General features: G+C 38.3%; 1 protein-coding gene across 3 annotated transcripts in view; it reads left to right on the top strand.

Moving 5' to 3' along the window:
* MRPS12 (mitochondrial ribosomal protein S12) overlaps positions 1-12,437 on the top strand; it is a 109,096-nt gene extending 96,659 nt beyond the window's left edge. For all 3 annotated transcript variants that reach the window (XM_085624985.1, XM_085624987.1, XM_085624986.1), the window contains one exon: positions 11,609-12,437. In XM_085624985.1, the coding sequence (XP_085481111.1) occupies positions 11,609-12,021 (413 nt within the window). In that variant the 3' untranslated portion in view covers positions 12,022-12,437. The remainder of the gene's footprint in view (positions 1-11,608) is intronic.
* The last annotated feature ends 281 nt before the right edge of the window (positions 12,438-12,718 follow it).

Raw genomic sequence — 12,718 nt, 5'->3', positions numbered from 1 at the left:
ACGTACATCGAACGTATCGCGTATAGGCTGGGAGTCGCGTACCGCTCGCATAGCGATCGCGCACTGAACATGTACCCAACGCATACCATGCGCGGATGCTATCGCGTAGGGATCGTGAACGGTGCGCATAGGGTGCGCGGATCCAAAACCATTGAAAAAAATATATCTAAAATAAAGTTTTGCCCATATAGTTAAAAAATATTTTGAAAAATATAAAAAAAATGTTTGAAAAACTCATTAAGTTCAAATAATAATTTTTAAAAATTCATTGAAAAAATGTTTAAAAAATGGTGATAAAAAAAGTATTTAAAATTTTTTTTTATGAATTTGACACATTGAATTTGAAAAATATAGAAATCCAATCAAAATCATTAAACATGATATCTTTAGAGATAAGTTATAGATAGGAATTAGCATTTAAAAAACCTTTGAAATTCACTGAAAAAACCATAGGTTTCATGCACGTTATAGTTAGGAATTGGCATTTAAAAAACCTTTGAAATTCACTGAAAAAACCATAGTTTTCATGCATGTTATAGTTAGGAATTGGCATTTAAAAAACTTTAAAAATTCACTGAAAAAAACATAGGTTTCAGGGGCGTTATAGTTAGCTGGACATTTCCCTAGAAATTGCCCTGTTATAGTTAGTTCAGCTAACTATAACTCGCGCCCCCGCAATGCACTGCTGATGACGTCACATATTACATCACTCATGACATGGTCAGTGACATCTCAAATGACATCACTGATGACATCATCCATTGAGTATGTGTTTCTGAACAGTTTTAATATATATAGGGAAAGGCCTGTTGAAGAATAAGTGGGTTTACAAGTGTGTGAATGGCATACATGGGCAAAACCGAAAGGAAGATCAAAATCCGTTTGAATGAACACAAGAGTAACATCCACAATAAAAGTTTGAAATCCTCAGTGGCTGTGCACTTTAATGAACACAATCACAACATCAGCCAACTAAGATTCTTGGTTTGTGAAACAGTACCTATTAAAGAATGCAGAGACAACCGAAAATTTCGAATCCAAAGCGGAACAGCTTGGATTTACAAAATTAACTCTTTGGTACCGAATGGACTCAATGATCGTGTAGAACTGAGTTGCTTCATGTAAACAACTACTGTGCTCTGTACAATGTTCTGGTTCCATTTAACTTTTCAGTTTTTATTATCATGTATGAACTTGTGTTTTCATTATCATACACCCAACTTGATTTTCTTGTAATCATCAGTGCTTTTTGAAAGTCATGTCATTTTACTTAGATTGTTTTTTCTATTGTCTTTCCTCTTGTTCTTTCTACTATTCCGTTTTGTCACTTTCTTACCGTTCATTTTTTCACGTTTATTTTTTTCACGTTTATTCCTTTTGATATTACCTAGTTGATCTAACCGTCTTGTTACCTTTACTTACCTTTTTAATCTCTTTATTTAGTTATCACCATGCATTGAGTGATACACACTTTCGTTTTTTTCTTTGTAAACTTTATTGGCACTCAGTTTATTGTGACTCTTACCCTTTCCGGCTTCATACGCACTCTCCTTTCACTGTCTATGGGTGTAACTAACGGTTACCATATGTAATTTCATTCCTCAACGGGAGCATTTATTCTGTCATTTTTGTACATTTGTTTGTATTTTTTATCTGTTACTCTCTTATTTTCGTAACTTTACAGTCACTTCACCCATTTTGACACATTTACCTGTTCAAAGATGGCCGCCATTTGGTACGGCGTCACACGCATTCCCCTCTGTCACTGTTTATAACTGGTGGTATCAATGGCCGACACACAAAATCTTCTAACGGGAGCACGCTATATGCTTGCTTCGGCTTGATCAAGGTGTTTTTTCCTTTGGTTTGTTTAAATTCTGTTAACTTAATGGTTCACGGGTATTACTTCTTTAGTTGTTGCACTTTTTGATCACTATACAGTCACGGGTATTTTATCTGTTGATATATGCTTTCTAATCAGTGTTTTTCACAAAGCGGTATTGGTATTCATACACACGGGCATTCGACTAGTTTTCGTTTACCTTTGATCTATTGGGAATCTGGTCATATTTTTTCTTTCCGCTTTTTCCTTTTTCTATTTAGTGTTCAAAAACAATTGGGGTGTGCTTTGCCCTTCTGAAAGCTCTACGACAGATTCTGCCTCTTCTGCCTGTGGGGGACAGACCTTTGGTGGTAGGCGGCATTATCCTGAGTAGGCTGGACTACTGCAATTCCCTATATTTGGGAGCTCCTCTTTACATCTTTCAGAGCCTGCAGAGAGTACAGTCTATGGCAGCCAAATTAGCACTGAACAGGAAACGCTGCTCCTCAACCACGTTAGCGCTACAAGAGCTCCATTGGCTTCCCATAAAGGAAAGAGTTTTGTTCAAATCCTTGTGCATTGTTTTCAGAGCGGCACATGGCCTCGGTCCTATCTCTCTGCAGGAGAGACTTTCCTGGTATAAGCCACAAAGAGCTCTACGCTCCTCGAATGCCTCTCTGCTAATCACAAGCAGAGTTAAAAAGGCCAGGATGGGAGGCAGGGCATTTAGTACAGTGGCCTCGCGCTGCTGGAATGACCTCCCTCTGAATATCAGACAGGCCAATTCCCTGATGGACTTTAGGCGGAGTCTGAAAACCTGGCTCTTTCCCAGGGAGGGGCATGTGATTTTCTAACCCTGCACTGTCGGTTGGCCTTTTTTTCTCTTCTTTCTCTCTCTCTCTCTTCTTTCTCGTTTCTGTAAGTTGTGGACACTTGGTTGGCTAAAAGCTTCTTTTTTTTTTTCCATCTCAGTCCTAGCGCCAGGATACCCGTAGGGTGGCCGTTGCGCTTTATAAGAACACGATACAAATACAAAATAACACACGTTTTTTTCTTCAACTAGGAGTCACTTTTTGACTAATTATCATTCTTATTCTACGGGTCGTGTCACTCACTCCTACCTTTACGTTTTTAGGATTCCTCCTGACGAAGGGTATCTTATACCCGAAATGCATCGGGGATTGTCCTTCAGTTGCCTTAAAACAAAAAACAACAATTTGAATTGCTGAAATATTTACATCATTGAGATATTCATGATTACAATGGATATTATCTCGCAATAAACTTTAAGTTCTACTTTTTTGAAACTTTTTGATTAATTGCGACATAGTCGCCCTATCCACGGCTGTGCTATATGAGGGACACCACCCATTTTTGAGTGGTGCAACTGCCGCCTGTACTTTTCGCCTTGGTTTAGAGGACGACTCCTCTTCAGCCCGCCCAGAACTTTTCAGATTTCCAGTCTTACAGTGTTTAACTTGGTTGTGCGTGGTATATTATACATGTGAGTTATAAATAAGACATTATGTAATTAATAACCTCTCCCCCATATAACACATAAACTGTTCTTCGCCGAGAGATGGCTCCTACAAACAAATAATATAACAATGTTGTATATAACTGAAACTCTGTGTGGCACAACATATGTACTATATTTCAAATATAAAAAAAAAATTGTAAAAACATGTTAAAAAGTTTAAGAAAACAGAATTGAATGTAAAATTGTATAGATATCTTTTAAATTGATTTAATTTATTTTAGAGGGAGATTTTTTTTTAAAAAGACTGACTACACACATGAACTCTATGACCCTGTTGAAGCCTCCGGCCGAAACGTGTTGGTCTTTGTTGGTTTCTACTTTCCTCCTGATTAGACTCTCAAACATTTTATGGTTCCGGATTTGACACAACTTCGGGTGAGGAGTCGCTCACTGGAGAGATGTATCGGCTCTTTAATCTGCTGTGTTTCTAATGTTCTATGCTTTTCTCTTTACTGTACAATGTTTTTTACTCTACTGTTCTTTTTCATTTTGACTGGTCAATCTACTTTCTTATTTTCATAATGCTTAGCCGTTATGAGACTTTCCACTTTTCGCGCAGATATTTGTGTGTGGATTTGTCACCTACTGCATGATGATTTAAGTTTCATTAACCTATTTATAAGGTTCCGTTTGGGAATTCTTCTCTTTGAGGTTTTGTAATGATAGTCTTTTGGCTATGTGACTTTCCATGTCACCTACGTTTACCTGCATGGTTTTTACATTACTGTACTTTGTTACAAGTTTGATTTAGGGAATTTTTCCTGTTTGAGGTATGCTTTATTATAGCCTTTGGCTATGTGACTTGTCACTTTTGCATTTTGCTTTTGTGGACATGATTCTTTTTTTTTGTTGAAAACTTTTTATTGATTTTCGAGATTTCACGGTACAAAGACATTATAGTATACATTTGTAGCAGCCTTATTCTGTACATATCACACCCTACTTCGTGTGTGGTAGAATTCCATCGCTGTATAGTTACATTCTTCAGTATCCTAGGATAAGTGTTACAAGGACCTACATGATTCTTGTTTTAAATTTTACATTTCGGTTTTGCTAGCAAGTTTTACGTAAGGGGACCCATTTTTCTCTGTTGGAGGTTTGTGATTAGATAGCCTTAGCTATGTGACTTTGCACCTGTCCGAATTTTTTGGGTGCATATTCGTCACCTATACATTCCCTGCATGAATATTAACTTTACTGTTCGTTTTTACAAGCTTCCGTTTTGGGAATTTTCTTCTGGTTGAAGTATGTGTTGCTATAGCCTTGTGGCTATGTGACTTTTGTGCATTTTGTTTGTGCGTTTGTCACCTATGTTTTTCGTGCTTTATAATCTACTTTATAGTATTTGGTTGGCATGGTCTCCGTATGTGGGATCCTTGCTATGATTTTGTTTCTTCGAATTTTGTTAGGTTCTATTCTACCTTTGCGCTAAAATATTGTGCGTGGATAGCCTGGTATTTGAGGTCCTCTCATCACATTTCCTTATTTTAGCTACTTCTAATGGGTGTATTTTTCACCCTTCTTCATGTGTGCGTGTATTAGTTTCCTGTTTGGTCTCTTTGTTGGGAGTACTTTGAGCTTTACAGTTATTGTTAGTACTCCTAGCGGGTGCTTTTCTCACCCTTCCTTTTGCTGTGTGTGTAGGAAATTCCTGCTCTGTTTATCTTCTTGGGAGTACCTTTTGTCTTTCTTGGTTGCTGTGCTTTACTTTTCATTTTTGGCGTTAGCTGATTATCCTCTCCTTGCTGGTCTGGCCAACTGGTGTGTACTGGTGTACTCTGGACGTTTTGTCCTGTGGTTGCATTTCTTCTGGTACTTGTATTGGTGTGCGTATGGTGAGAATTATGCTTTATTCTCATTTTTAGGTCTCGCCTTGCTATCGCGTAAGCGATCGCAAAGCAAGACTATTGTGGGGTTTGAAAAGTGCTCCCAAAAAGCGGATTGCATGGCTAGCACGCGCACAATCACGCGCATCGTGCCGCCATGCAATCCGCTTTTTGGGAGCACTTCAAAGGGTCCGCTCCCCCGGCCCCGCCAAGCGTGCGCGCCACGCTCCGCCGGGCTTCTTAATCCCAGCAACCAAATGTGAGCGCCACTCTTTCAACCACCCCAGCCCCCACTAAAAACAACAAGGTCCGCTCCCCCGCCAAGCATCCTACAAAACTGTCCCAGCCCTCGAGCTGTTGCTGCCTTCTGTCTGCCTCATTCATTGCTTCCTACACATCAGCTTTACTTGCTTTTTCCCTGTCCCCACAACAGGCAACATACACAAGCCCTTTTGCTTCCTGCAAGCTATTTACTTCACGCACAAAAATCTGCGGTTTCCACAATTCACAGCTACTTTTCAGTATTAAAACACTAATCCCACTGCTGCGCTGGATAGTGCCCTGTCACAAGGCACCTTAATTCCACATGGAAACACACTTACAAACACAGGGCAAAATGCAAAGTACTGTGGTGGGGGAGGGAGGGGAGCGCGCACAAGCCCAGAGACGTGCAAGCCCGCTCCATTCATCAGCTTTTGGATGTTATAAAATCCACAGTAGTTTAATACACCATAACATAGCATAACATAACAAAACATAGCCTAGCCTAACATAAAATAACAGCATAACAGAACATAGCCTAACATAATAAAACATACCATTACATAACATAATAAAACATAGCCTAGCGTTGCATACCATTGCATAACATACCATAACTTAACAAAACATAGCCTCGCCTAACATAACATAACAAATCATAACATAGCATAACAAAACATAACCTAGTATAGCATAATAACATAACATAGCATAGCATAACATAACATAGCATAGCATAACAAAACATAGCATAGCATCACAAAACATAGCATAGCATAACAAAACAAAGCCTAGCATAGCAAAACACAACAAAACATAGCATAACAAAAAATAGTATAGCATAAAAAACACAACAAAAAATAGCATAGCATAACAAAAAATATCAAAGCATAACAAAGCATAGCATAACAAAACAAGGCATAGCATAGCATAACAAAACATAGCATAAGAAAAAATAGCATAGCATAACAAAACTCAACAACACATAGCATAACAAAACATAGCAAAGCATTGCATAACAAAACACAACAAAACGTAGCATAGCATAACAAAACCTAGCATAGCACAACAAAACATAGCATAACAACAAACAAAACATAGCATAGCATCACAAAACATAGCATAACAAAACAAAGCATAGCATGACAAAACACAACAAAACAGCATAGCATTAAACATAGCATAGCATAACACAACATAGCATAACAAAATATAGCATAACAAAACATAGCATAACATAACAAAACACAACAAAACGTAGCATAACTAAACACAAAATAGCATAGCATAACAAAAAATGGCAAAACAAAACATAGCATAGCATAACAAAGCATAGCATAGCATAACAAAACAAAACATAACATAGCATAACAAAACATAGCATAGCATAACACAATACAACAAAACATAGCATAGCATAACTAAATATAGCATAGCATAAAAAAATATAGAATAGCATAGCATATCAAAACAAAACATTGCATAGCATAGCATAGCATAACAAAACATAGCATGGCATAGCAAAACACAACAAAGCATAGCATAACACAACACAACAAATCACAGCATAGCAAAACAAAACCTAGCAAAACAAAGCATAGCATAATAAACACAACAAAACATCGCATAGCATCGCAAAACAGCATAGCATAACAAAGCATAGCATAGCAAAACACAACAAAACCTAGCATAGCATAACAAAACATAACATAACAAAACATAGCATAGCCTAGCATAGCATAGCATAACAAAACACAACAAAACATAGCATAACAAAACGCACCAAAACATAGCATAGCATAACTAAACAAAACATAGCATAAAAAAACATATAATAGCATAGCATATCAAAACAAAACATAGCATAGCATAACAAAGCATAGCAAAACACAACATAGCATAGCATAAGACAACTCAACAAATCACAGCATAGCATAACAAAGCATAGCATAGCATAACAAAACATAGCATAGCAAAACAAAACATAGCATAACAAAACAAAGCATAGCATTACAAAAAACAACAAAACATAGCATAGCATCGCAAAACATAGCATAGCATAACAAAGCATAGCAAAACACAACAAAGCATAGCATAACAAAGCATAGCATAGCAAAACATAGCATAACAAAACACAACAAAACAGCATAGCATAACAAAACACAACAAAACATAGCATAGCATAACTAAACAAAACATAGCATAGCATAAAAAAACATGGAATAGCATAGCATATCAAAACAAAACATAGCATAAAAAAGCATAGCATAGCATAACAAAACATAGCATAGCAAAACACAACAAAACATAGCATAGCTTAACACAACACCATAAATCACAGCATAGCATAACAAAGCATAGCATAACAAAACATAGCATAACAAAACACAACAAAACAGCATAGCATAACAAAACACAACAAAACAAAACACAACATAGCATAGCATAACAAAAAATAACAACAAAACAAAACATAGCATAACAAAACAAAGCATAGCATAACAAAACATAACATAACATAGCATAACAAAACATAGCATAACAAAATACAACAAAACACAACAAAACATAGCATAGCATAACTAAACAAAACATAGCATAGCATAATAAAACATAGCATAACAAAACATAGCATAACAACGCATAGGATAACAAAACATAGCATAGCATAGCATCACAAAACATAGCATAGCATCACAAAACATAGCATAGCATAACAAAACATAGCATAACAAAACAGCATAGCATAACAAAACATAGCATAGCATAACAAAGTATAGCATAACAAAACGTAGCATAACTAAACACAAAATAGCATAGCATAACACAACACAACAAAACAGCATAGCATAACAAAAAATGGCATAACAAAACAATACATAGCATAGCATAACAAAGCATAGCATAACAAAATACAACAAAACATAGCATAACTAAACAAAACACAGCATAGCATAAAAAACATAGAATAGCATATCAAAACAAAACATAGCATAGCATAGCATAACAAAACATAGCATAGCAAAACACAACATAGCATAACACAACACAACAAATCACAGCATACATAGCATAACAAAACATAGCATAGCAAAACAAAACATAGCATAACAAAGCTAAGCATAGCATAACAAATCACAACAAAACATAGCATAGCATAACAAAACACAACAAAGCATAGCATAGCTAAACAAAACATAGCTTAGCATAAAAAAATAGAATAGCATAGCATATCAAAACATAGCATAAAAAAGCATAGCATAGCATAACAAAACATAGCATAGCAAAACACAAAACATAGCATAAGACAACACAACAAATCATAGCACAACAAAGCATAGCATAGCAAAACAAAACAAAGCATAGCATAACAAAAAACAAAACATAGCATAGCATCGCAAAACATAGCATAGCATAACAAAACATAGCATAGCATAACAAAACATAGCATAGCATAGCAAAACATAGCATAGCATAACAAAACATAGCATAGCATAGCAAAACATAGCATAACTAAACAAACATAGCATAGCATAAAAACATGGAATAGCATAGCATATCAAAACAAAACATAGCATAAAAAAGCATAGCATAGCATAACAAAACATAGCATAGCATAGCAAAACACAACATAGCATAGCTTAACACAACACAACAAATCACAGCATAGCATAGCATAACAAAACACAACAAAACATAGCATAGCAAAACAAAACATAGTATAACAGCATAGCATAACAAAACACAACAAAACATAGCATAGCATCACAAAACATAGCATAACAAAACACAACATAGCATAGCATAACAAAACAAAACATAGCATAACAAAGCATAGCATAACAAAACATAGCATAACAAAACATAGCATAACAAAACAAAACATAGCATAACAAAGCGTAGCATAACAAAGCATAGCATAGCATAACAGAACATAACAAAGCATAGCATAGCAAAACAAAACATAGCATAACAAAGCATAGCATAACAAAACACAACAAAACAAAGCATAGCCTAACAAAACATAGCATAGCCTAACAAAACATAGCATAGCCTGACAAAACACATAGCATAGCAAAACACAACAAAACATAGCATAGCATAACAAAACAAAGCATAACAAAACATAGCATAGCATACACAAAACATAGCATAACATAAGAAAACATAGCATTAAGTTTGATAAACTCATAGTAGTGGGCTAGCTAGCTTTAACGGGCAGTGAGTGTAAGCAACTCCGTAGACCCAGAAGCAGTCACTAGGTCACCTTTGCTCTTGTATTGCAGTGGCTTCGTTTATTAAACAGTGCCCATATTTATACTGTTGGCACTTTACTTGTGTAAATTTCAGGGCTCACAAAACTTTGATGAATCGAAATTCACAACAGAGGGTGTTAAGTTCGTGCTATATAGAACCCTAAGGATAAATAAAAAACATTGCCATTTACAATGTGAATAGCTCCAACAAACACAGGACCTTTTTCAAAGTACAAAACATTGCCATTTACAATACCAATAGCTCCAGCTCCAACAAATGCGAGACCTATTGCATTTCCAATGCTTGTACTTTCATTGTCGTGTCTTTTCTCCGCTCCTCCCTCCCACTCTCTGCCCTCTCTCCAATCAATTAGCAGGCTCCAGCCTTGCAGCGGAGCCAGGCGGATGGAGAGGGAGGGATGTGCTGCAGCCTAACTCAGAGCAGGGGGCACTGCTGTCTGTGCCTGCTCCTTGCATCTGCCCCGGCTGTGGAATGGCTCTGGTCTCTGCAGAGAACTGCAGTATGAGCTCTTTCTATAACCTCTGTGCTGGTTTCATAAGCGCTGTGTTGGTTTTGCTTTCCTTGTTGTGTCTTTTTCCCTGATCCTCCATCCCACTCTGTGCTCTCCCTTCCCCTCCCTTCTTCCCCTTACCCCTCCCTTCTGTCCCTCACCCTCCCTTCCAATCAGTGAGCGGGCTCCAGTGTTTTTGTTGGAGTAGGTAATAGCGGACACGCGCCTTTCTTTTTAGGTCTCGCCTGAGCCAGCGCTTTAGCGCTGCTCTGGCGAGAGCTATAGAAAACGGGGATCTGGAAGTGCAAACAGTGCTTTTCAGGCCCCCCAACTACAGTGCATGTCCGCCGGGCGCGCGCACCATTTGGCAGCCTGCCTGTACATTTCGCGGGCGCTTTGATGTTCTCAGTGAGCCACACGGCCACTGCGAACATCAAAGCGCCCGCGAAATGATTACTTTAACTTTAACGTTCGCACCTACTTGGCAGACTGGTTCTCTGTTGCTCTTTCCTCATCTGCTCTCTCTCCTCAGAGTCCGTCCCTCCCCCTGTTGCAGCAGCTGGCATTACACGGGGGAGGGTGGCTCTTCGTGCCTACCAAAAAACAAGCATTGGCACAGCAATAGGTCTCGCTTTTGGGACCTTTATAAGTATTTAGTTATGCAACTGTTGCATAGTTAAACACTTATAAGGTCCCAAAAGCGAGACCTATTGGCTATCCAATGCTTGTTGTTGTTGTTTTACTTCAGCCTTTAATATGTAAAAATGGTATTCTTTTATTGAAACCAGGGTTTGTATCCTGCATTTTCTTATGTTTTGCTCCGAAAAAGGGGAAGATGTGTCATAAATCAAATAAGGACATCTTTGCATTGTCTTCGCCTTCCTTATTGTGATGTTTCATTTAATTTCATCTTGTGCATTTATTGTTTGCCTTTCCATGAAATGCTTTGTGCTGTCAATTTTATATTACGTTGATGGCCGCATACTCTCCTTGTTGTTTTGTAAAGAGGGAAGATGTGTGATATCTGGTTCTCAGTGCTTTCCTGCTTCTCTGCCTTGCTGCTCAGCCAGAGTGGATGTGCTGTGGAATGCTGGTGCATGGTGAGGTAATGGAATGTTGGGATGCCTGGTGGATGAGCGTCAGTTGGGAGTATGGACTGAGCAGCAAGGGAGCTGCTCTTGGTGGGGCTCACGTTATGATCTACATCTAACTTCAATACCATCTTCAATAAACCTTCATTGATCTACAGCTCTGCCTCATGGACGTATTTACCCTTATTACAATAGCTATAACAAAGTGTGCCTAATTGGAATATTGAGGCATCATCATCATTATAATGTCCCCTGAGAATCAGTTCAAAATAACAGTGATGTATATTTATTTCCCTACAGGTGCATCCATGGTGTCTCAGGCCTTCATGGCAAGAACGGGTTTGTTGCACCAGGCAGTGACCTACCAAGAGGCCCGGTCCATGGCTACTCTAAACCAGATGCACCGTAAGGGCAGGCCAAAAGTTGCACAGCCGAAGCTTGGCCCGACATTTGGCTGCCCCCAGCTGAAAGGAGTTGTTCTGAAAACCATGATCCGCAAACCGAAGAAACCCAATTCTGCTAACCGCAAGTGTGCCCGGGTACGGCTCAGCAATGGGAAAGAAGTGATTGTTTTCATTCCTGGCGAGGGCCACAACCTGCAGGAACACAACATTGTTCTAGTTGAGGGAGGTCGGACTCAGGATCTGCCTGGGGTCAAGCTGAAAGTCGTGAGAGGGAAATATGACTGTGCTCATGTTCAAAAGAAGAAGTGATAGAAGTGCAATACTGTGACCATGAATTAACTGCTCCAAAGCCCATTTGAGGGGAGTGGTACCTTTTCAACGCACTGTGTGAGTTTTGGATGGCATTGTAGGATTCTCAGTTGTTAAGAGCAGAATAGAGTGCTGCCAGTAACGCTTTGTCTTCATAAGATCTGGTTTATTGTCCTTTAACCACTTGAGGACATTTTGGAAAGTGAGCACTTGCTGTTTTTCTTTTCCAAGAGCACATCATGTCACTAGATGCTCATACATGACATACTTGGATTTTTGACAGGTGGCTAGTTTAAAATTAAGCCTGTTGACAAATAATAATCATTGTCATTTGCAAGAACTTTTTTCTCCATAGTCGTCCACAGTGGATCACGTTCAGAAAGTGAGCATTTTTAAATAAAAGCATATACCAAGTACTTTTTAACTGAATGTGTTTTTTTACCCCCATCCTGACTGCTATCACCCCCTATCCTTTCCCTCCCAACTTAACCTCTACAATTTGTCTTTCTCCGTTACATCTGCTTCTTCCTTAACTCGCGTGTCCCCATTGCTCCCAAAATTTCCTTTCCAGTATGTCCGGCTTTCTCCACCACTTCTTTCTGTCTTCCATCAATTAACTTGCCTTGCCTGACCTGTCAATGGCTCAAGAAATGGTCTTCAATAGTAAGCACCAAAACCTGAATTTCTTTTTCACTCA

Source organism: Triturus cristatus, chromosome 9, assembly GCF_964204655.1.
Source record: "Triturus cristatus chromosome 9, aTriCri1.1, whole genome shotgun sequence".
NCBI lineage: Eukaryota > Metazoa > Chordata > Amphibia > Caudata > Salamandridae > Triturus > Triturus cristatus.
Note: the sequence above shows the minus strand (reverse complement) of the source record. Positions and strands in the feature narration are given on the sequence as shown.